Source organism: Pristis pectinata, chromosome 9 (genome assembly GCF_009764475.1).
Source record: "Pristis pectinata isolate sPriPec2 chromosome 9, sPriPec2.1.pri, whole genome shotgun sequence".
Lineage (NCBI taxonomy): Eukaryota > Metazoa > Chordata > Chondrichthyes > Rhinopristiformes > Pristidae > Pristis > Pristis pectinata.
Window position 1 is genome coordinate 91,096,532 of NC_067413.1, and position 25,788 is coordinate 91,122,319.

Here is a 25,788-nt window from a genome sequence, read left to right on the forward strand (position 1 = left end):
TTTAAATATCCCATGACATTCATTGAAGAAGAAGAGTAGAAACCTCTTAGTGTACTCAACCAACACTATCAAGAATAGATTATTCATCTTAACTATCCTTGGGATTTGTTTATGATTTCCTCCAGATATTGTATCTCAAAGCTTTCTTTCAATGCAAAACTGTTTGATAGATGCTACAATAAATGTAACTCTTTTTCCAGTACTGGTATCCTCTTCAATGATTACTTTACATACACGAACAACATTAACATATTTCTCTCACATTCTTAACACAAAAAAAACATATCAATTCTGTTGAAAATCTGAATGTTTATGTACAAAAGTTTAGGAATCTTGGAAAGCAAAAAGTTTAATGCTTCAGGTGACATCCCCAAAGATGGTTCTGTTGAATGGTCCCACCTAAGACATTATTATATTTTTTACATAATTGATTCTAACTTTTTTTTTCTCTGATTATACAGCAATACTGGCACGATAACACTGATTCACTAAAAACGTGCATAAAACACGCCCAAATGCATAACTATTTGTTCAATAGAAAAATTTCATATTATAATATGTCACCTTCTCCTAATTATTTTCCTGCATAAATTGTGTTTATCATAACCTTTGTTTTCAGGAACAAATCAGAATATGATTTCCACTCTGATGGCATCCATAATGAGACAAGCTACCTTATATTTACTTTAATCAAACAGAACTGGAAACATTAAGGCTACACTATTAGTATTAAATATAAGTCAACCTGACAAATGTTGACTTAGAGAATGCAATTACTTCAATTACATTCTTTTAGTGGGACATTCTTTCACAATTAAGACCCTCAAGAAGACAATGTTCTTTAAATATAAAATAAGAACAGAAAATGGTGAAAACACTCAGCAACTGTGGAAAACGAAACAGAGTTCATATTTTATGTTGAAAGCGCTTCATCAGAACTGATAAGGAGAGAAATCAAGTTAGTATCAATCTACAGGGAAGGTAGGGATAGGACAAAATGAATATTCCTGATAGGGCAAGACCAAGATTGCTCCAAGGATAATTGAGGTCATGTGGTAAATGGGTTAATGGGTGCAACTGGGGAGGAAGAACAATGTCCTTTGTTCACAAAAGCTTAGAACTGAGGGCAGTTAGAGAGTGAGAACACAGACACAGGAATGTAAGATTTGTGAAATACAAAGCTGTTGGACACATCCAGCAGGTCAGACTGGAAAGAGAAAAAACTGAGCCAATATCCAAGTACGTGCTTCTCATAGAACAAGAAAAAGTAAATCCTCAAGTTGTAGAATTTGCTTTAATGCCAGTTTCTCTTATTTCTTTTCTGAAGGCATATTCGGGCAACTTTCCTTGTTGTATGTAATTGTGTGCCATTCAATAATCAACAGATTACAGTTGTAATGGGAGAAAAACAGGCACAAGTTGCACATTAAAACTGAAGTTTATGGGATATAAGGCAATAAAAACAATGACAATATTGGAGTTGGAGGAGGTTTGTCTGCAACATTAACACCAGCATAGACTGGTCAGCAAAATTCTGATTCTGTGTCATGACTTTAAAATAATACTAATTAAGTTGCCATTACTTATTTTCTCTCCCTTGCTCGTGTAATTCAGTTAGATAGGGATCAGTACACCTTATGTACGTATTCAATATGTACTGTTTTGCAAGTAGCTTCTTTTAAGTTAAACTTTTTGAGTTCGCCATACATTTGTGGAGGCATTAATTGGTCATTACAAGATACATTTTTCTACTGTTTCTTCTTTCTTAAGTATTAGAGCTTCTACTACGTTGTAATTATAGTAAATTATTTTTGAACACTGTCATCAGAAACAACAGATTAGTAAACATACTGCTGTATGTGATGTTAAATCCTCGTCCAGACATAGAGTGATCAGCTTGAAATTCCAGCCGTAGAATGTGACCATTGCTAGTGAGATGTGAAGGAACTTCTGATCCACTGAATGTCCCAAGGAGTGGTGAATCCACTGACTCCCCATCTTTAACTGCAAGGAAATCAAACTGGGATTCCAAGTCAAAATCATTGAAAGAAAGATGAATTCGACTCCCTCGAACGGCAATGATTAACCAGACGCAGTTCATGTTGTTGCTATAACCCTCAGGATAGTCAGGTGACAGTACTGTTCCAACGGGTGCAGTGAAGTTAGACAGACAAGGAACTGTAAACATAAGATCAAATATGTTACATTTAGAAAAACACCAAACGTATCCTTGAAAGGAATCATTATCATATAAAGCACTTCTGATGATGGAGTCAGACATGATCATGAAGCATTTAGTTCCCATGGTAGAATAAAATGGGAACTATCGCAAATGAATAATGGTGCCCACTCACATAGTGACTATCAAGTTAGCCTTGCAAAGCTAACTGCCAAAAACATAATGCAAAATTCAGCTCCTTGAAATATAATTGCAAGGCTAACCTGGCTTGCTTTTCACAGGAGCTACAACTAGCTAATAGCAAATAAATGGGATAATGCTGCCTCATACGGTTTTACTCTTAAACAACCATATTGAGTTAATTACAAAATTGTCCATTTGGAAGCAGCAGAAACCGTCAAAAATAATCCGATTAATCTTAAATTATTGTCTTTTCTATGCATTCTATAGCTAAACATTAGCACAGCTAGACAAATCTATTCATATTTGTTGACATATGTAGGCTTATTCAGGTCTGTAGAAATTATGGTAGGAGATAAATTAGAAGCAGCTAAAAACTTTACACTGTTAATAAATTCCAGTTTTTAAGAATTTTTTGTGGACTTTATTAGGTTGTTACTTAATGACAGAACAAATCACAATACAAAAAGCATTGTCCTTGGATGTACTGTACTAATGTATTAAAATGAGCATTTAGCAGCATAAGTTATACACTGCAGAATTAGTTATTAAATAGCACAATGCAAAGTCAGCTAAGGCAATATCTCCAGCCATAGACGTTCTCAGAGGTACAATAAGTTGGAACAATGCCCTTCCATAACTGGGACTTGGGACAATATCCAGCTCAGGCATATGGCAGGAAAATTTACTCTCTCTGATGACTATTAAGGGTTTTAAGTTAAATTAGTTGGGACAGATTACAGCAATTCTGAATGGGCATGATTCCACTGTGCAAATCTGCTTTCATAATTATAGAATGGAGCAAACCATCCCGTTTTCAGTATGTTATTTAAAGTCTGATGAGTGGGAGCATCCGATCGAAGCATTTAGGTTAATTTGACTTTCACGTTAGGATAACACACAACCATTAATTTGAAGTCCTGATTTAAAGATGGGGAAATGTAAATCATTATATTGAATGGGTTATGAGTAGTTTTAGTTAAGTGAATTCTTCAGCTCAAGTTGACTTGCTTCAGTAAGATGGTTTCATCTGCAAATCAGAGGTCAGCTGAGATAGAACAGCATTACTACATCCTTGTGAGACAAATACATTTGACATTACCATGAGATAAGCTGTCAACCACATCTTAATTTTCCATTAAGTTGTTAGAGTCCAAAGACCTAAGTAATGCTAAGACTTGAGGTAGATAAATACATTGGTGAAGTGGCTATAATACCCTGGAGCAATAATCAAAAGTAAGTAAATTCCAAACGCCAACATGGCAGTTTGAGAATATGGAGACACAAGAAATTCTTCAGATGCTGGAATCTGGAGCAATGCACAAAAAGTGCTGTAGGAACTCGGCAGGTCAGGCAGCATCTAAGGAGGGAAATAAACAGTCGACATTTCGGGCCAAGACCCTTCATCAGGATGTCGGTACCTCACCCCTCCATGTCCTTCTAATTTTGACGATGCCAAATGTGCAGAATGTGAATGTAACTGTCAGTCAATACTCTCTTTTGATTAATATGAGCTCAAAATTTTCATCCCAGCTTGCTTCAGTTTTATTTTTCATGAACTGGACATTGCTGGCAAGGCTATGGTTTATTACCAATCCCTAAGTACCTCTCACTGAGTGACCTGCTAGCCCATTTAAAAGCCAACCACATTGGTGTGTCTGGAGTCACATACAGGCCAGACTAAATAATGACAGATTACTTCACTTCCTCACTATTGCACCAGATAGGTTTTTACAACAATCCAGTGATATCATGGTTTTCATTACTAATAACACATTATTTTTTGTCAATCAAGATTATTAACCGAATTTAAGGTCCACATTCGGCTTGATGAGATTTGAAGGCAAGGCTGTGGCTTTTTAAGGCAGACCTCTGGCTGACAATTTAACCACTGTACCATCACTGTACCCAAGGGCAATTTCTATTCTTCCCAGTTTTTTGATTTCACTTGCTTTTGCTAAATGCCTTACTCAAATTGCCTGCTCCCCTGTTTAGACAAGTGCCTTCACCTCATGCCATTGATGAACCAATGGAAAACACTATCACACCAACTCTTTTTTTTTTGCCTTCTGTCTCGTGCCTTCCTTGCTGTTCCAAAGCCACTAATCCTTTGAAGAGAGAGACCCACTTGCCTTCTTTGTTCTCTGGTAGCTTTGCACAGTATTCACATGAATACAGATAGACAAGGTCTGGCTATACAACCAGAATATCAGAGATAATCTGCTTTAGCCTATTCTGTTCAGAGATAATGCCCTATTCATGCTTTCAACAAGATTGTGATTGCTCGTAGTGTACTCAATAACTTATAGTTCATTCAGTCATGGACAATGAAGTTAAACTGCACTTTTCTGCACTGATGGTGACTGGACATGGAACTTGCATCTGCTGACTGTTTATCCACTTTAGCCAGCAGAGAAGCTCCTATTCATGGTATTTTAAAGTTTAAGTGGGGGGGGGGGGGAGATATTGATCTCCCTAATGTCAAATGTCTGCACCTCACCTCTCCATGTCTTTCTGCTGATTTCAATGACGCCAAAGGGGCAGGATATCGATTAATACACTCTTATGATTAATGCTAGAAACTAACTGAACACTTCCCCTTCACTTTAATATTGATTCAAAATGTCAGGTACTTACATAACCCATGAACGTGAAGGTGCAGATAACTATCATCTGCTTGAATCTCCCCAGCAGAATCCAAAAGAAATCCAAACTAGAAAAGTGCAAGTAAACCAAAAAAAACCTTCCCAGGAGAAAGGCTCACATTCCACTGACTCATAGGAATAAATCGGTGCATGACATACAGTGCAAGAGCAATACTCACAGACGCAAATGGGCACATTTGCTGACCACTGATTGTTGTCTTGACAAAGAAGGGATTTTTCGCCAATCAGTTCAAATCCAGATTGACACTGAAATCTCAAAATGTTTCCATTGGAAAATCCATCTGTGTCTCTTATGCCATATAATGGGGTCCCAGGGTCACCACAACTCTCCTCATCAATTTCTGTGAAAAAAAAGGAACAATTTTATCAACAATGGATTTCTAAATCTTTTCCTTCCTTAGTTGCATTTTTGCAAATTCCAGGGAATATTTCATAGTGGCACAGTGGCACTGCCAGTAGACCCATTGCCTCACAGTTACAGAGGCTTGAGTACAATCCTGACCTTGAGTGCTGTCTGTGTGGAGTTTGCACATTCTCCCTGTGACCATGTTGATTTCTTATCGGTGCTCTGGTTCCATCCTATATCCCAAAGATTAACTGGTTAATTGGCTACTGTAAATTACCCCTAGTGTGTCGTACAGTGATAGAATCTGTGTCGGAGTCACAGGGTATTTGGGAAGAATAAAAACTTGGGATTAACGTAGGATTAGTGTGAATAGGTGGTTGATGGTCGGCATTGATTCACTAGGCCAAAGGGCCTGTTTCCATGTTGTATCTCTTTATGACTCTATCTCACTTTTGAGTTGTCAGCTGGGGACTGATCCATCTAGCAGGGTATGGAACAGTAGAATAAAATTGTTGCCCTGAATTATATCTATCTCTGCTAGTTTGACAATGTGAGACTTCAGGTCATTTTACCTCCCTTGAGTAGGCAAGGGATATGGAGTTTCTTTAAAAGGAGAGGTAGTGAAGTGGAAGGATTTAGAGAGAAAATCCCAGAATTTAGGGCCTAACAGTGGAAACATGGATACCAATGGTGAAAAGATTTGCTTGGGCTGAACAAAGGACAAACATTGGAGGAGTGCACAACTGGAGAGGGATGAGATTATGGAGGGATTTGAAAACAAGGATGAGAATTTTAAAATCATGGCATTGCTTAACCAAACTTCATTCCAGATCCTGAATCAGCAGGAACAGGAGAGACTGGAGAACCATATTTCATTAGACTAGTTCAGGTTTTTTGAGGATGGAGGATGAGTGGCTCGCCAGGAGTCCGTCAGAATGGTCAAGTTTGGAAGCAACAAAGACATGAACGAGAGTTGCAGCAGCAGATTAGCAGAGGTGGATGCCGAACCAAAGGCATTACAGAGATGGAAATGCGCAGTTAGTGATGTTACAGATATCAAATCAGAAGTTCATCTTGAAGTAAAATACAACATTAAGATTGGTTAAGTCTCAGAGAGTTGGCAGGGTGGGGAATGGAGTTGGAGGCAGGTGCAAGGAGCATAGGTTCATCCTTCACAATATTTAGTTCGAAGAAATTTCTGCTGTCCAGCAATGGATGTCAGATAAAAAGGCTGAGTATTTAGAAACAGTTAAGGGATTGAAGGAGATTGGGGTGAGATGCTTGTGGAAACTAAGGTTGTTTTCAGTTGATCTCACCAAAAGGTAGAATGCCAATGAGAAATAAGAGGAAGCCATAGTTTCAGAGAACTCCAGAGATAATGGTGTTGGAGTAGTCGGAGAAGTTAATGCATGTGATTCTCTGGCTGCATTTTGACAGAATTGAACCACCCAGCTGAACAACAAAGGAGACAGTGGAGAAGGATGCTCCATTTAAGCTCATCACAGATTGCATAAAAATTTTAAAAAAAGTTTAAGTAATAATTTATCCATCTGCACAATCCCGTTGAATGTCATTTGATACTGTTGCAAGGTCAGAAGCCCAATTAGAGGCATTCAAGCATAGGAAAATTGGGCATGAAATTGAAAGGTGACAGTGTTCAAGGAAAAGAACTTGAAAGTGACGTAGCAGCTTGCAAGGACAGAGGTTCAAGGTGTGCTTTTTTTTATTGAGAAAGATAATGACAACAGATTTGAACAGGGTGAAAGATAGCAATAGAGCTGAAAAAAAACATTCATAATATGAGTAAAGAATTGTTGTTTAAATATTGGACCTGCTAGTTGAACCCTTTTTCTTAGTTTATCTGTCAGAGACGGTCAATAATCATATTACAGTAACTTGGATGACACATGATTTTGTAAAGAGAATTCACATTTAAACAGCTCCACCATCCTTATGTATGCAGCTACTCGAAAAGAAGAAATCTTGTCAAAGTTTTACACGGATAACAAAACATTTTCTTCCATCTGTGTGTTCTTCCATAAGGTGACTTCTCAATAAACAAAAATGTTTAAATACATACACATATCATTAAATAATTACTAAGACATAACTACATGACAATGCAGGCTGTAATTCCAGATTTGCTCACTGATACAACAAGTTATTGACTGAACCCCTACTAATAGGGAAAGTTGCCATTGCTAAAGACTATCAGAAAGCTTTGTGAATCAGATCCTTTTCATTGTCAATTCTGCTTCATCTAGTAGTATCTGGCAACTTTAACAAACAGATGGCAGAGGAGCTCAAAGTAAATTCACAGACTCCATATTCTTGCAAATGATGCATCAGAAGGAATCATTGGGCTCCTGGCCACAATGCTGATTCCTCAACCCATGTTCGTTTTAAGTGAGGCCCTTCACTGGAAGCAGAGGATCAGTGAATTTACCATCCAAAGAAAACTCTGTTTCAGGCATTATTGGTTTGCTGATCTCAGGATAGGAAAGAGTTTCTTTCCTATCCCACACAGTAGTGTAGCGGTTAGCGTAACGCTTTACAGCACCGGCAATCCGGAATCAATTCCGGCTGCTGTCTGTAAGGACTTTGTACATTCTCCCCCTGTCTGCATGGGTTTCCTCTGGGTTCTCCGGTTTCCTCCCACATTCCAAAGGTGTATGGGTTAGGAAGTTGTGGGCATGCTATGTCGGTGCCGGCAGTGTGACGACACTTGCGGGCTGCCCCAGAACACTCTAAGCAAAAGATGTATTTCACTGTGTGTTTCAATGTACATGTGACTAATAAAGATATCTTATCTCTTATCATATCTCTTAGTGCTTTTCTTATTTCTGCAAATTATTGCTTATTTATTCAGAAATGCAGCTTCCCTGTCCTTGTAACAGCACCTTTCTAATTCTAACCTTCTGTGCATTCCGGATCTTCATTGCTCCAACACGAGCACACATGATTTCAGCTGAGTGCTAAGCTCTGGCATTATCTTCCTAAACCTCTTACTCCTCTTACTGATTTGGTAACTCCTTAAAACCAACCCCATTTATGCCTTAATATCTACTTATGTGATTCAATATCACCTTTGATTTAATAAGACTCCTGCAAAACACTATGTTTTGCTTTTACTTCAGTAAAAGTGCTAAATAAATGCAAATTATCATTGTTCGCATGTATGTGATAGCACTCAGGGAAGCTCAAAAGCTTGCACGCTTTACAGTGGAAAATGCACAATGAGTTTCACGATAAAAATGTGCTTATGACTTTAACAATTCATCCAATCTTTATGCAGTCATGCAAACTCAAGGATGTTCAAATGGGGTTATTTTCATCTAAATAAAACATTTATTAATAATCACTTGCTGCTGAGGTATTCGAGTCGATGATTTTTTTCCCTCCAAGACATGAGATGAATAATTGATAAGAACTACAAAAAAAAACAAGTGCTGTACAATCTCTAGCTTTACCCAAGGAATTTCAACAATAACTTGAGAAATGCAACAGAGTGATCCAGAATGCAGCTCACATAAAACATACAAATGCAGAGGTTGGTCAGCAGGAGCCCAAGTCCTCAAAGATCCGGGAAAAGTCTTTTCTTCACATACTTTGCCAGCGCTGAGTGAACAAACATTTTAGTTCCTATGCAGCAGGATCTGTGTTTCAGGATGGTTGGAGGATGGGGTGGAGGGAAGCCTGGAATAGGGAGACAGAGAGGTTGGGGAGCTAGTGAAGAGTGTGGGAAACCTGAGGGAGACCCGATTGGGTAAATTGCACTCAGAAGATTTTCGTGTTGAATTCCCAGTGCAAGCCTGGGACCAGACCAGGGAAGTCCAATTTAAGACATAGTCAAGAAAATTTCACAGATGCTGCATGGCAAAAGTCCACACACAAAGAGAAGATAAGATCGTAACTATGATGGAACAGAAATTAATTCTCTTTATAGATTTTTATTCCTTTCTTGGAGATGGACACTGCTAGCAAGGACAGTATTTAATAGTCATCCCTAAATGGCCCAGAATAGGTGATGGCAGTTACCTTCTTGAAACACTGCAGTCATAATGGTGCAGATACTCTAAAGAGCTGTTAGGATGGGTGTTCCGGGATCTTGAACCACTGATCACAGAGGAACCGGAATATATTTCTTGGTCAGATTAGGGTGCATTTTGGAATTGGCCTCACAGATCAGCAGCTGTGTTCTCAATTACCTACTAACTTGTTCTCTTAGGTGGCAGAGTGTGGTTTAACACGTGTACAGTGTATTCTATAGATGTCACACCCTGAATATAAACTCAGCACAGCTCATCAAAGTATATATACCCCACATGTTTCATATCAGTACAACATGCAGAAAAATAGAAACAAATATCTTTTGGTTCATCCTTTCTCAAAAACTGCAGTCTAATGAGAAATGGCGTCTGATAGTGGGGCTGGGTTTCCAATCAAGGGTATTGCTTTGTATGGTTTGATATCAAACTTCTTGCATATTTTTGGAGCAACAACCATCCCAGTAAATGATGAAATTTCCATCACAATCTTGGCTTTTGTCAAGTAAATGGTGGAAATACTTTGGATTAAGATTTGAGTCATTCACCACAGAATACCAGCCTCTGACATGCTATTGAAACCATAAACTTATATGGCTGGTCAAGTTAAACTTTCGGTTGAGCATTGAAAATGGGGTGTTCAATAATGGCAGTATCACTAAATCTCAAGAAATAGTGGCCACTCTTTTTTGGCTGTCTGCACTTGTTTGATGCAAACGTTACTTCCCACATATCATGCCTTGAATGTCATCTGGGTTGAGCTACATGCAGTCATTACCTGAGGGGCTACAATTATATTCCTGTTTTAATTATGCAAGTGGTATACAAAAGAAACTTGAGACTCAAGAGATTCTGCAGATGCTGGAAGCTGGAGCAACACACATAAAATGCTGGAGGAACTCAGCAGGTCAGGCAGCATCCATGGAGGGAAATAAACAGTTGATGTTTCAGGTCGAGACCTTTCATCAAGACTGGAAAGGAAGAGGGCAGAAGCTGGAATCAAAGGGTAGGGGGAAGGGGAGGGGGAGGAACAAGAGCTGGCAGGTGAGAAGGGGAAGGTAGGTGGGTGGGGGAGGGGGGTGGAGGAAGGAATGATCTGAGAGGCTGGGCGGTGATAGCTGGAAGAGGCAAAAGGCTGAAGAAGAAGGGATCTGATAGGAGAGAACAGTAGACCAGGGAATAAAGGGAAGGAGGTGGGGAATGAGAAGGAGGTGATGGGCAGGTCATGAGTGTGGGGGAGGGGTAAGAGAAGGGGTGGGGGGCACAGGAATATGGGAAAACAAAGGGCAGGAAGAAGGGGAGAAAGGGGGAAAACAGAGGGGGGTGGGGTTACTGGAAATTAGAGAAATTGATGTTGATGCCATCAGGTTGGAGACTACAAAGTTGGAATATGAGGTGTTGCTCCTCCAACCTGTGTCTGGCAGTAGAGGAGGCTGTGGATAGATATGTCAGTGTGGGAGTGGGAAGTGGAATTGAAGTGGATGGCCACCAGGAGATCCTGATTGTTGCGGCGGACGGAGAAATTTGAACCAAGTTGGCATCGGTTGTACCCAATATCAGAGTGTGTTTTGAAATGTCTATATGTTTTGCTTTTTAACAGTTAAATAGAGCACCATCTCTCCAAGCAATGACAAATGAAAAATGTTTCTTTGATCCATAATGATAAGAATGACGGTCTTTTTCACCACAGTTTTCTTAAATTCAACAATTGCTTTCCAGAATCGCTCCAATGATTGTTTCCTCACCCTAACTGCCTTTTACCTCTAAAAATAAGTGCTCTGTATTTCCAACATGTTCTTATTTCTCTCTTATGAAAGGTTCTGTGTGTATTATTCTGGACTTCTGTTAAGACAGCTAATTCTATTTGTTCCCTTTTAATACCACAAAGTTAGCATCTGTTGGTTTTGCTCTTCTTCCAGGTGTCAGGAGATCGACATTTTATATGAAATGGTGGACTTTTCCCATTTCTAAAGGGACTATGATTGTTGAGAATGAATAAGATACAAGGTTCTAATTTCCATTTTTCTGCATTTTATATTTACATGGAGCATGTAGAGTAAGTATGGACCATAACTACCTTTGCTGAATTTAGGATTAAATTCCTCCCGACTCATTCATATTGAAGCAATTAAGGTGGAAGGTCAATCTTTACAAATAACACTGAAACATGTACGCTCAACTCTTCCTCCCACTTTAAATGGTGCTGCCATGAAAGTAAAGCATTTTTTAAACTGCTGTCAAAGAATCAAAGAACAGAGGAAACTATGCCACCCATTGTGCTTCTGCTGTTTTGAAAGAGCTATTAAACTCTTCCCACCCCCTGCACTTACCCCACAGAATGACAATTGGTGAACCCTTCCAATTTTTATCTAATGCCATGTGGAAATTACAACTGAACTCAATGAGTTACTGTCACATTTGTATGAAAAGCACACTTGAGTGGCAGCACTTATTATTACTTCAATATGTTGTATTTGACACATAGGCAAAGATTACCTGCAGGAGATGGGATGAGTGCTTCGTCTGCCCTAACTGCTTTGTTCCACCAAAGAAAAAAGATTTAGCAGAGAATATCAAAAAGGCAGCTTCCAATCACTCACTAATTCACTCTACCGAATAGATAAATGCTTTGATTTTGTGACTTCTTTAGTGTAACCTTCATAGATGCAAACATCTTGCAATAAATGCAAGCACTAACAGGCCTTGCTTTAGCTGTGCAAAGAGAATTGATTCAAGTACTCAAAAAAGTTGAGTTTTCTTTTTGTTTCAGCGATCATGTTGAGCATCTTTATTTAGGGGCCGTTCTTATGAATGACCCAGTGCTCTCCACCAAAAGCGTTTTGGGAGATTCACATCTGGTCCTGCACTGGCAAGGTGAAGGGAAACTGATCAGAAGGAAAAATTCAAGTAACTGATCACCTTAAACTATTAACGCTTTCTTCCTAGTAATAGAGAAAGATGATTTTGGAAATGCTCAGACGGTCAGGCAGCATCTATGGAGAGAACTGATGTTCCAGGTCCATGAGCCTGCAAGATGTAAAAGATTTTAAAACACACAGAAACTGAGGAAAGATGGAAATAACAAAAGTTCATGAGTGACAGCAGAGAGCTTGTGCCTGATGTGGATTCAGATCAAGTGAATTGATGTGTGATAGGTATTTAGAACAGGGCATGTAAGTGTAACTCAATCCTCATTACAAGCTCATATATAATGTCTTTTTAAATATATGTATAATGATTTCCCAACACTTGCTGCAAATTAGGAAGCAGAGCAGCATAAGAGATTTTTACCCCAACAGTGCAGACTGAAGAGCTCAAAACGGTGTCTCTAATGTAAGCTGAAGATGTAATTACAGCTTCACAAAGAGCTCCCATTAAAAGCAGGAGCAAGCTCAGTCCAACTGCACAGCTGCTAAAGTTAACTGCCTGATGTTTTCATGAGCTTGCAGAGGAATTTCTTCAGCAGAAGATCTACCCTAATGAGTCTTAAAATTCCTTTTCTCATGCTGTGCTTCTCATCTCTCTCAAATTCTTATGTTTATTGTCCCCTCATGCAGGGAAATTGGAATTGTCTTAGAACGTGTCAAGTACTAGAACTAAATGCTTACAATCTTTTTCACAGATTACCATTTAAATGTTATAAAGTGTCAGCTACAAAGCTGCTTTGCAAAGGACAGAACATAAAAACGCTACAGAGATGCCACAATCGCCAAGAACAGCATGCCACAAATTTGATACAGATGAAACTAAAGTAACCAAGTTCTGTGGCCTGTCCAGGAGAACATTTGCCTCACTCATTAGATGGTTCAGATGTAAGTCAGGAATTGACCTCAACTGCAATTTGCAGTTTGGTCCATAATGAGGTATTTTGAAAGCATGGTCAAGTTCTATACCAGTTAAATGGATACCAAATCTTCTTAAAGGGCTGGCGATCCTCCGACCTCCAGGAACGACTGTGAAACGGACTCGACTCCCGGACCCAGAAGGAAACGACCAGTGAGGCCTAGGACGGGCCCGTATCTTGTTTGACCTTGCACCTTATTGTCTACCTGTAATGCACTTCCCTATAGCTGCAATACTTTACTCTGTACTGTTATTGTTTTTACCTTGCACAACCTCAATGCACTGTGTAATGAATTGATCTGTATGATCAGTATGCAAGACAACTTTTTCACTGCACCTTGGTACAAGTGAAAATAATAAACCAATACCAATACCATTTCTGTTATTCTAAAATGTATAGCACTATCAGAATGACTGAAAGCATTTTCTATATAACCCACTGCAAAGTGTTAACTAGAATTCCACAGGATATAGCAGGACCGCAACCGGCAGTGTAGTTGATAGTAGGAAAGAAAATTCTCGGTTGCAGGAAGGTATTAATGGGATTAGTTAAGTCATCACAAAAGTTGCAAATGGAGTTCAAGCCCAAGAGGTGTGAGGCAATGTACTTTCAGAAAGCAAACAACACAAGTGAATACTTTTCTTCATATCCTATCATTTCTTGTGCAAAGAAATCATGGCATCTTGGAGTGCATATTCACAAAACCTGGAAGATAGTAAGACAAGAAGATAAAGCAAAGGGATTCTGCCTTAACTCATAGGGGTACACAACACAAAAGCAGAAACGTTATGCAAGAACTGCATAAAATATTTTAGAGGCCACAGCTGGAGTACATCTGGAAGGACATGATAGCACTAAAGAGGGTGCAGTGTAGATTTACAATGATATTACCATAGTGGAAAAAATATTATGAGAAGAGACCATCTTGGCTGAGATTTTTATTTGGAACAAGAGATACTGAAAACCTGTCAGATGAAGGGTTTTTGATCTGAAACATTAACTTCTTTCTTTCCACAGATGCTACCTGATTTGCTGAGAGTTTCTAGAATTTTGTTTTTGTTTCAAACTGAAGGGAGATTCAATCGAGAGTGGCAAAAAACAAGATAATCCAATAGGGAATATGTCCCTTAGCAGAGAGGTCAGTAACTAAGGGCCACAGATTAACGTTAATTGGCAGAAGGGGAGTTGAGTAAAACAAAGGAGAGCTTAGTGACATGGTATCACGACAACAACCTTTCCCTCATGTCAGCAAAACAAAAGAGCTGGTGATTGACTTCAGGAAAGGGGGCGGTGTACATGCACCTGTCTACATCAATGGTGCTGAGGTCGAGAGGGTTGAGAGCTTCAAGTTCCTAGGAGCGAACATCACCAATAGCCCGTCCAAGTCCAACCACGTAGACGCCATGGTCAAGAAAGCTCACCAGCACCTCTACTTCCTCAAGAGGCTAAAGAAATTTGGCATGTCCCCCTTGACACTCAGGGGGAGAGAGGGGGAGGGGTGGGGGGGTAGGGGGGGAGAGAGAGAGAGGGGGGGGGAGAACATGTTTGTTGGGAAATGGAACTTCTGCAAAACTCTTCTTTTATGTTTGAAAGGAGAAAGGACACTAGGACACGTATAGAGTATATGGAAAGGGATCAAAGGCTGGAAGTCCATCTGGGAGTTTTGTGGGGTCAGAGCAGAAGACCTCCTGGTCATTGGAGAGCAGGGGTGTAAGGACTTAGGCAGGTCATGTGCTATGCTGGTAGACATAGCCAGCAACAGGCACCCCCAGGTTAATATGATCCAGCTTCCTCCATAATGGAAGCATCTTGTTAAATTTCACAAGCCTTGCAAAATCCAGAAATGCAAAATATTTCTGCTTCGCGCAAAGAAAAGTCAATTTTCATTTACCAGCATATCTTTTTTTTCCAACCTTATGCTGGAAAAAAAAGACATGCTGGTAAATTTCCAGATATAAGATAAGATTTCTTTATTCGTCACATGTGCATCGAAACACACAGTGAAATACATCTTTTTGCGTAGTGATTTGGGGGGGCAGCCCGCAAGTGTCGCCATGTTTCTGGGGCCAACATAGCATGCCCACAACTTCCTAACCTGTACATCTTTCGGAATGTGGGAGGAAACCGGAGCACCCGGAGGAAACCTACACAGACATAGGGAGAATGTACAAACTCCTTAAAGACAGTGGCCAGATTTGAACCCGGGTCGCTGGCGCTGTAAAGCATTATGCTACCGTGCCTCAAATACATCAAATGTATTGCTTTCATTGACCCTCCAAATTACCTTCTCAAAAGATTTAGTCATTAGTAAGACATTTTAGTTGTTTCTGGTATCCTAGCCAACAAATATCCCTCACTCAACATGACAGAACAGATTTTCTGTTTATTATAATATTACTGTTTTTGGAAGCTTGCTATGCATAAATTACAACACCTCAAGAAATAATACACAGGGTGCAAAGCACTTTGGGAGGCTCTGAAAGGGCCTCACTGTATAACTGAACGTTTTTCCTTTTTTCTATTCGCTGGGAATTCAAGAGCTAACAAACTGCATGAGGTACCTTCACTTCATGCCTCTTTTCAAAAGAACAAAGAAGAAATCACACTGTGCACAAATAGAAGTGTGTAGGGTTACTTGAAGGCTTTGCAATGAAGACCAGACAGATCAAACGAGTAGAGAAATAAAGGACTGCAGATGCCGGAATCAAGATGAAAAACACAATGATGCTGGAGGAACTCAGCAGGTCAGGTAGCATTCGTGGAGAAAAGCAGGTGGTCAACGTTTCGAGTCAGAACCCTTCTTCAGGACTGAAGATAGGAATTTGAAGATAGGGTCCTGACCCGAAACATTGACCGCCTGCTTTTCTCCACTGATGCTGCCTGGCCTGCTGAGTTCCTCCAGCATCATTGTGTTTTTCATATCAAACAAGTAGTTCAAGACAACTTCAACGAAATATATATTTTAGTTCAAGGGTAACACACTTTAGTTCCTTTGTTCTGGCCAACCAATTAAAAAGCCAAAAGAGCTGATGTAGCATTTTTCTGCCCAATGAATTCCACCTGATAAACAGTACCAATGTGCACATTTATGAGTTTGGTCAAATTTCATCCAGGCAGCCCAGATGGAAGGGTCTTCATTCTGATTTTAATATCCATGCTAATGAGAAGAAAGAACCTGAATTTTCTGCAACTCATTATTTTAAGATATAACAATCTATAAAAACAATTATATATCTTGGATTTGTACTGTGATTTAGGCTTTATTTAAAAAAAGAAATGCAAACCCAAGTTGAATGCTAATTTTCCTAGTTTTCAGAGATTCCTGGCTTTTTGTTCAAACTTTGGATATTTTGAGAATCGCAGGCATCAGCCATTTGAACGGTTAGAAGTCGTCAGCTTCCCCATTTGTGTTTTCAAGAGCAGATGTGCTGCAGAGTGACAGGGGATGGCATATCTGTGACTGCACTTCATTGCTAGATTTCCACAGCAGAGATCAGCAGCGGATTTCAGTCTTGTTGGGATTTTCTTGCATTAAACCAAGGAATCACCTCATGGATCTCACGCCAGGCACACCAGATATCATTTGGGATTCCAGCACAAAAATGGAAGGAAACCAAATGCATTTCTTTTATTATCTTGTTTTGATTATTTATGTCATAATTGAACCAGTTTTTTTTAAAGCTTCCCTTTTTAAAAATAATTTGTGTCATATTAGTACTTTTAAATATTTTTGAATGTCAGTAACATTTAAAAATAACTAAACCATTTACAACTTTCACACCTGGGAAAGACGTACCCTGATGTGCCAGCAGCAAAATCCTGACAGGAGGTTTCTGGTGGTCAGATTTCTATGTCATAATCTGGTCGTTGTTTTGAGCTCACCTGTATACAAAGGATGCAGAGGGCCAGCGAGATTGGACCTCTACTTCTGATGCAGCTAAGTGTATGTGCGTAAAAGTGCAGGCAGTGATTAAAGGCAAAGGGTCCATTTTGTTTTTGCAACTTGGCCAAATCAAGGCCCAAAAGCCGCCCCGACCTTTGGTGGGCTCCCACTGACATTGTGCTGCAAACTGGTCCAGGAATACCACTAGTGATCCAGAGAAGAGCTAACAACTCACTGAGATGACACCTTCTGCTTCCCTGTCTTGCAAGGGGGTCACATGAGACTGGAGACCAGTACATCTAGGGAATGAGACAATGATCTGCTTCCCAAAATACTTCTTAGCAGGGAAGGGTGGAGAAGTGCTTGTGAAGTCGAGAGAGAGGTGGGAGGGGAGGGGGAGAGAGGGGGGAGGGGGGAGAGGGGAGAGGGCGGAGAGAGAGAGAGAGAGAGAGAGAGAGAGATTTGTCACACCTGGGGAAGCAGTACCCTGATGTGCAGATCTATCAGAAAGGTCTTGAAGATTGATTTACCTGATATTTTAACGAATAGATCAAGTCTGTGCTAAACTCTGGATGTAGTCTGTAAAGTATTCCTTTGTGAAGTGTGTAACTAACACTTGGAAGGGAAAGTTCTCTATATGCTAGTGTAACAAAGAATTTCTAATTCTTGCTCAGAAGACTTGATCTGGTACTTGGCCAACTCTCTAAGAATTGAGAGATAATGGACTTAATTCAGCATCTAAGTTCAATAAAAGTTCAAGACTGTTTAGTGTCCCTGTAAACTTATCTAAATCTAAATCTTGGATAAAATATAACCTCTGTTCACAAATTCCTGTGATCACGATCAATACCTTTCGAGATTCAAAGTGGAAGGATGCAATAACTGAAGTAAAAGACACCTTTTCTCAACAAAGCAAAAACATGCACTGATGATTTTAATTGCCGTAAGATTCCTTAAGAAAAGTGAATCTAGAACCAATAATGACAACGATATGTGAAGAAGTCTGCCAAAACTGTGTGGAAGAGATGAGAGGCATCAAGGAGTGGTAGATTAAGATTTTTTCAATGCATGCACATAAGATTGCCAAATGAGAAATTGCAGTGGGAGGGTGATGGATGGTTGTGAAGTTGGTGGGGTCAGGGGGGGGTGGTTGTGGGGGTGATGCTTAAGGACTAACATTTATTTTTATACCAAAGACTACTGGTAGAGGAATTGCAGAATTTTTCTGCCACTTCCAAAAAATATTCGAAAAGACCTATAACTTTTACATAGTCCATCACCTCAGCGTGCTTTACAGATATGTAATTAGGCAAAATATTAAGGAAAGGTGAGAGCTGGAGAGAAGGCTGAAAGCTGTGGAATGCTAAGAGTTTCGAAGTGTTGTGAAAGTGGGGAGTAAGATAGCAAGTAGAGAAGCTTCAGGAGTAATTTAAAAAAGAACATGACACTTAGGCTATTGAAAGGATAGCTGGTCCAAGAGGAACACAGGTGCTTAAAATGACAGTGAAGTTTACAAGAGATAGGGGCCATAAAAGAATTGGACCTGGTGCAAGACTGATTATGGCAGTAGAAGGTGAAGTTTTAAAATTCGCTGACAAAACACCTTTAGAATGGTTAATTCTGGAGCTAGCAATGCCAATAATTAGGCTAAAGGTGATTCGAGATGGGGTCAAAGATGGGAGATGTCACAAAGGTAGAAGCAGGCAATCTCTGCAATGGATAGGACACAGGTTTGGAAGCCGAGCTCAGGGATGAATACTCTGACTGTGAATGCTCTGATTTTTCCTGAAACAATAACCAGGGAAAGAAATGGCAGAATCAACAATATGGTTTCCAATCTTCGTAACTCTTAACATACGCAGTCGGTTCATCTGTGAATATGAATGAAAATGAGGTCCGCAGACAATGAGAGGAAGAATTGAGGGGGTGGGGTGAGTTGGAGGAGAGGAGGATAATGATCTATCAGTGGACATGTGGAAGGTGGATCTTTTCCCAAAGACGAAACTGTGGGTTTGGAGTGAGTTGTAGGGGACATGAACTGATCCTTGGAGATGACTGGCAAAAGCAGTTCAAGGGCATAAGAAGATTGCATGATTAAGAATGTTCTGCCTGTGATTGGACAGGTAATGAGGAAAACCATTCAATGGAAGGAAGACCATTCGAGAAAAATGCCATGATCAAGAGTATCAAAAACTGCAGAGTGAGAGGGTTGGTTGTATGTAGGAGATGCACAGCAGATATTACATTATTTTATAAGAGATTATTTTATGAGAGGAGACCTTATTGAAACATCTAAGATTCTTTTTGAAACATATCACCTAGAGCTCTTACAGCTCTAGACAGGGTAAATGCTGAGAGGATGTCACATGGGAATAGAGAGCTGTAGTCAGACATAGCAAATATTGGAACCATTGATATAAGCAAGACCCAGCCTTCAAATTACTTCTACTGAATGCACTGATACTCACAAGCAATGATCAGTTCTGAAATCACATGGTTTAGTTGCATAAACAAACACACTGCTGCCTCGGAAGAAGAGCAGCTGTGGGGTTACACAGCTGGGAACCACTTGACAGAAGTGGTTTGAAAACTGATCACCACATTATACAAAACAATGATTGTTTACTCAATGTATTCATTCAATATTGGGACAGAGCAAATGTGACGACACCATGAGGCATTCCAAGATGGTTGGCCAAAGTTACAAGAGATCTAATAACAAGACAACTGAGAAAAATGACAATGTCAACTGGATTCCAACCAACCCCTTGTGAGATAGGTTGAAACTCCAACCCACAACATACTGATGAGATCAGAATGAGGGAGATCATTGTATTATAGAGTGGTGTGAAATGTACAATCAGTACAGGGAAACAGTAAATGAATGAGCCAGGCATTAAAACTACTGGATGTTTCAGGGTGAAGCTATTTGGCATCATAAAACACAAACAGCTTCCATCTCAAACTCATGCACAGGGTATGGGAAGTCCCGGATGGCTTTTAATTAAAGGCCGGTTACATCTCCAGCTCCAGATGCCAAATGGATGTTCAACTACAACATACAGGAGAAACCAAAACCAGAGGGAATGGTCTCAGAATAAAGGGGCATCTACTTAAGACTGAGATGAGGAAGAATTTCTTCTTTCAGAGGGTTGTTAAGCTTTGAAATCCTTTGTCACAGAGGCAGGGGAAAAGAGGAGGGTAGGCCAAAAGGGGAGATCTGCGAGAAGGTAGAAGACAAGATGTTGTAAGTAACAAAAGGGATGATAAAGCAAGGCAAAAATCAAGTAGTGTTGGGATGTGTAAGGAAGCAAAGGACGTAATTGGCCTTTAGCTCCGTTTTTCATTCCACAGGTACTGGTTGACTGAGAATTTACGGCATTTTTTGTTTTTACTTCAGATTTCCATCATCTGCAGTTTTTTGATTTCCGTTTAGAAAGAAAGGCCTAGAGTGGGAACAGCAGAATCATCATTAACATCTGGATCCAAAAATATTGGGGTCATAGAGTGATGTAAATTGGCTGAATCTAATGTTGAAGCCACAAGGCTATAACGACACTAAGTAATAGATGAAGTACTATTGCCTGAGCTTACAGTACATTAAGCTTCATTGTGACACTGTTTGAGGAACATGTAGATTTATGAGGATGTCGCCAGGACTTGAGGGACTGGCTTATAGGGAGAGGTTGGGCAGGCTAGGACTTTATCCATTGGAGAGTAGGGGACTGAGGGGTGATCTAATCAAGGTGTATAAAATCATGAGAGGCATAGATAGGGTGAATGCACATGATCTTTTTTTGCCAGGGTTGGGGAATCAAGAACTAGAGGGCATAGGTTTAAGGTGAGAGGGGAAAGATTTAATAGGAACCTAAAGGGTAACTTTTTCCACACTGAGGGAGGTGTCTACATGGAATAATCTGCCAGAGAAAGTGGTTGAGGCAGGTACAATAACAACATTTAAAAGACATTTGGACAGGTACATGGATAGGAAAGGTTTAGAGGGATATGGGTCAAATGCAGGCAAATGGGGCTAGCTTAGATGGACATCTTGGTTGATGTGGATCAGTTGGGCCAAAGGGCCTGTTTCTGTGCTGTATGACCCTATGAACACATACAAGAGCTTTGTGGGCAGGAATGGCTGTTTGGAGGTGTATGCTAGTTGTCAAGGACAGGAATAGATGTTCTTTCTGTTTTGGAAAGAGGGCAGATTCTCCTTCCTGTGTCACTGAGGAAATGGAAGATTTACAACGACAGTTGGCATGCGGACCAGAAAAGAAAGGGTGATGAAATGTGATGGGGTCATGGGAACAGAAAAATTCTCTTGTAGTCAAGGCCAGCTTGAAGAAAGGATTTGACAGAAAAGCTAACACAAGAGGCAAATGAAGATTGTAAGTAGCAATGTTGCAAGAGAGAAGGTTGAAGCTTCAGAGATAACCATAAGTAGCATCTATAGAGGCCTACAAGATCCTTGCACATTAATGGAAATGATATAAAATGGGTGGCTAAAGGACCAGTGATTGCAAAGCAGTTAAGACTTACTTGGTATGGAGCAATGAAGTCAGGGATCATCTTTGCTCCACAGAATGATCTTACAATGGATGTACTTCTGTAACATAATTCAAGTCTTTTTGCCATTGAATGCAGGGGTGAGTGGGCAGTTCAAAGGACTTCCTTGTCAGTCAGCTTCCAATCCAGGTAAGTTAGGCCACTAATTAGCTTATCTGGCTGCCAGGGTGTTCCTGGAGAGAAGGCACACTCTGTTCCTTTTTCTTTGACTGATGGACATCAGAAAGACTCAAGGACAGGATGGATATAGACATTTCCTTCCTTTAGTTTTGTTATAATTCTGAACTTTGCCCCATGATGTATGTAAGGTCAGTGGATCTGAGTCCATGGCAGATCAACCATAATCTCATTGAATGGCGGAGCAGGCTCGACGGGCCAGATGGCCTACTCTTATTTCTCATGTTCTTATGTTCGTAAGTATTTCTATTATTTTTTAATTGTCCTAATTTATAGCCAAAAAGAACAAGGATTGTGTGGAGTTTGGGAGCGGAGTCAAACCCAAAAATGATGGATGTGTCTTTGCTCTTTCAGGTGTTTGGTGGCATATCAGACATCCTCATATTTATCGTCCTTAAACTTGAAAGGTTATAAATGAGGGCCACACCAACGAACCAATCTAGATAGCTATATTCATGACAATAAAAGAGTGGTTAAATAATAATGGTCGGCTACACTGATTCTGTGGCGAATGGAGGGCCTCAGGATTATCTGCGCTGAACTGCACACTCTCCATTAAATGTGTTAATGTTATATTCAGCCTCAGTTACTGTACTGCTGAAGAACTGTTGACATAAACTTACAGTTGCTGGAAGATGTCATCTGAGGAACAAGAATATAGGTCTTAAAGTGAAAGCATTTGAGGTTCTTGCTGCTGAGATTTTACACTTCAAGTTTTGAGTCCATACCATGGTCAGAATTACGCAGAACATTAACACATTTAATGGAAAGTGTGCAGTTCAGCAAATTATCTCAAAGAGCTCATGGTACCTACTAACCATCTGTCAAGTGTCCATTGACCAAATAATGATTTTTCAAAGAAGCAATCTAAGTTTCTGGGGAACTGGGTTCAACCAAAAAAAAATTACCTGGCATATGGCTGATTCAGGATCTGAGTACAATTGAGAGTCCAGAATGGGACAAAACCAATACAAACTTAAAGACAAGAGATTTTGACCAGAGGAAGGAAACTTCCTGAAAGAGAGGATTAAGAGGCAGAGTAATTTATTTCCAGGTTAGGAGCTGAGGCAAAACAATACCATCATGCAAGATTAAATTCTAGCTGATTAAAAAAAGGAATTAAGGGACGTAGAAGGTCAGTGGCTAAATATAATTTTTGCCATCCATTGATGTAAATGATAATTACCAGTACAGATTGATACAATGAATATGCTGTTTCTTTGTTGTAATTCCTATTCAAGCAGAGATTGGAGATTTCTTGGTGAATAACACATTGTGTGGAGCATTTACCTGTTGAGCAAGTGAGTCTCACCTCTCTTAATTGATTTTGAAACTCATTTTTGGCAGGCAGAACAGACAAATAGTGTAGTTTTTGGAGCTTTCAGCAACCAATCTTCTGATATAAACCTTTGCCTTCAGGTTTCTTTTGTCTCCTCTTTCAACCTGTGTTGCCCAGGTCTTGCCAATTTTCTTCTTATTATCAAGTCTTTGCAAAATGTTCATTTCTCCCCCTTTTCCCAAGCTGTTATCATAGCCTATGTCCCTGTCTTTTGATAGAAAATGTCTCCATATGGGAATAGTTGTTTTCTATTTAACAGAAAAGTCCTGTAATTAATTATTTACTACAGAATTAGAACTGTAATTTACCTGCTCCGAAATACTTTCCTTTATGTGCTTGGTCCATTCCAAGGTGATTCATTCATTCCACCAAACCCACCTCAGTTAACCAAAGTCCAGGCTGAGATGGACACCTCATTCTATCAGGTTCACCTTTAATGCAATGCAGTATGATATTAACTTTAATGCAGTACGCTATTGGAAAGTCCAGTCCGAAATTATATTTCCATCTCTTTTCCTGAAGGCACTGAATCCTAACAATTTCACTGCCAGTTATCCTACAGTATCACATTCAAATGAGCTTTGAGATTGGGACAGAATTTTTGCTGACCCTGAGACTGCCAGCCACTGAACTTCCAGTGAGTTTCTGGGTGCAGCCTCACAGTTTCAGTAACTGGGATTTAATCATCACATTCCTTGTCTGTGTTCTGTGTTCATCTTATACATTTTGATTAAATAAGATATCTTATGTACATTGAAACACACAGTGAAATGCATCTTTTGTGTAGAGTGTTCTGGGGGCAGCCTGCAAGTGTCACCACGCTTCCAGAGCCAACAGAGCATGCCCAAAACTTCCTAACCCGTACGTCTTTGGAATCTGGTAGGAAACTGGAGCACCCAGAGGAAACCCACGCAGACACAGCGAGAACGTACAAACTCTTTACAGACAGCAGCTGGAATTGAACCCGAGTCGCTGGCGCTGTAAAGCGTTACGCTAACCGCTACACTACCGTGCCTTTTGCCTGTGACCACATGGATTTTTCTGATGCTCAGTTTCCCAAAGATGTGTTGGCTGGTGAGTTAATTGGCCACTGGAAAGTACCATTAGTACATGGTGGCTGGGGAAAGTTGATATGAATGTGGGGAAAATAGGTTACAGGAAACATTAGTGGGGTAATGGGCTTCTCTGTGAACTAGCACAGACTCAAATGGAAATATGACCCAGCACAGTACATCTAACTGCAGTACCTTTTGAAAAGCAAATGGCCTGGTGGACTTTTGAAAAGGGCTTGACAATCAGTGAAGCCCAACCCAACACTCACGAGCTGTCAAAGCTGCCAATGAAAGTGAAAGTTTGTCTTTGTCAAGCACCAACATTCAAAAGCACCCAAAAACATTAATAAACATCAAATGTAAAAAAACATAATTATAAAAAATAAATGCTATAAAACACCCACATTCTTAATTACACACACACACACACACACACACACACACACACACACACACACACACACACACACACACACACACACAAACTGAATTACATCAGATTAAATGTACTTACCTTCAGGTGGCAGCTGTATGTTCCCATTTACTTCAATGGGGCCACCAGCACAGGTTGAGTGGGCAGGCATGGGGCAAGGTTCCACTGCCAGTTTAAGCCAGTGCTGGAATTTGGAACTACCATGAAGAAACACAGATAAATGCAACAAAAGTGCTGATTCCTAGGAACATGTGCTGCTCCATTATGTTTCAGGGGGCTACTTAAGCAAGGTCATTACCTCATCTCTCCTCAGAGGCCACTCAACAGTGGTTACAGGGTCAAGAAATAGAGATTTTTTTAAGATGGGAAGTAGAGATCTTACTTACATTTAATGGAGGTTAACTGCAATGATCTTAGCGTCCCAGCTAAGATCAGATACTTCAGCAGTGATCAGGGATTGAATCTGTGGTCATCGTGCTTTGTATTCCTGATTCACTGATTGTCTCTCTTTTCGTTTGACATCACCTTACATCTCTCTCTTCTGATTACCAAACCATCACTGGGAAAAAGGCTTTTCTTTATCTTACTCAATCTAAACCCTTCATGATTTTGAATAGCTTTGTTTAATCTATCAACCTTTGATGTTCTAACAACATCAGTCCCAAGCCAAGTTTAATATTAAAACCCTTTGGTATCAGGCACAATACCATAGGACATTATTAATTCAGCACAAAAATTAAGTAGTTGCTCATGGGCCTTACTAACTTTTATTATAATGCAGGATAGAGTCCCAACTTTTAATGAAGCTGAAACAAAACAGCATTTGCATCCCAAATATTAATTTCATATCTTGACGAATCAGAATACAATTCATTTTGCAAACTTTCCTAAGTCACCCACAGTTGTACAACTATGAAAGAGCTATTTTTCAATAATCAATTATGAATTCTTTTCCAATGAATTTTTAATTATTTCATTGAAGTTGTGAAAATATTACCTATATCAAATATATAGGTATGATTAGATTTTACTGTCTTTGCACAAAGCCAGTGATCTATTAGAAGAAACAAACAGGAT

The 25,788-nt window shown here is 39.8% G+C and overlaps 1 protein-coding gene across 1 annotated transcript in view; it reads right to left on the reverse strand.

Moving 5' to 3' along the window:
- Positions 1–25,788, reverse strand: part of csmd3b (CUB and Sushi multiple domains 3b) — a 1,392,611-nt gene that overhangs the window by 389,648 nt on the left and 977,175 nt on the right. Inside the window, 2 exon segments of the mRNA XM_052022622.1 lie at positions 1,852–2,178; positions 5,184–5,366. Coding sequence (XP_051878582.1) covers positions 1,852–2,178; positions 5,184–5,366 — 510 coding nt within the window.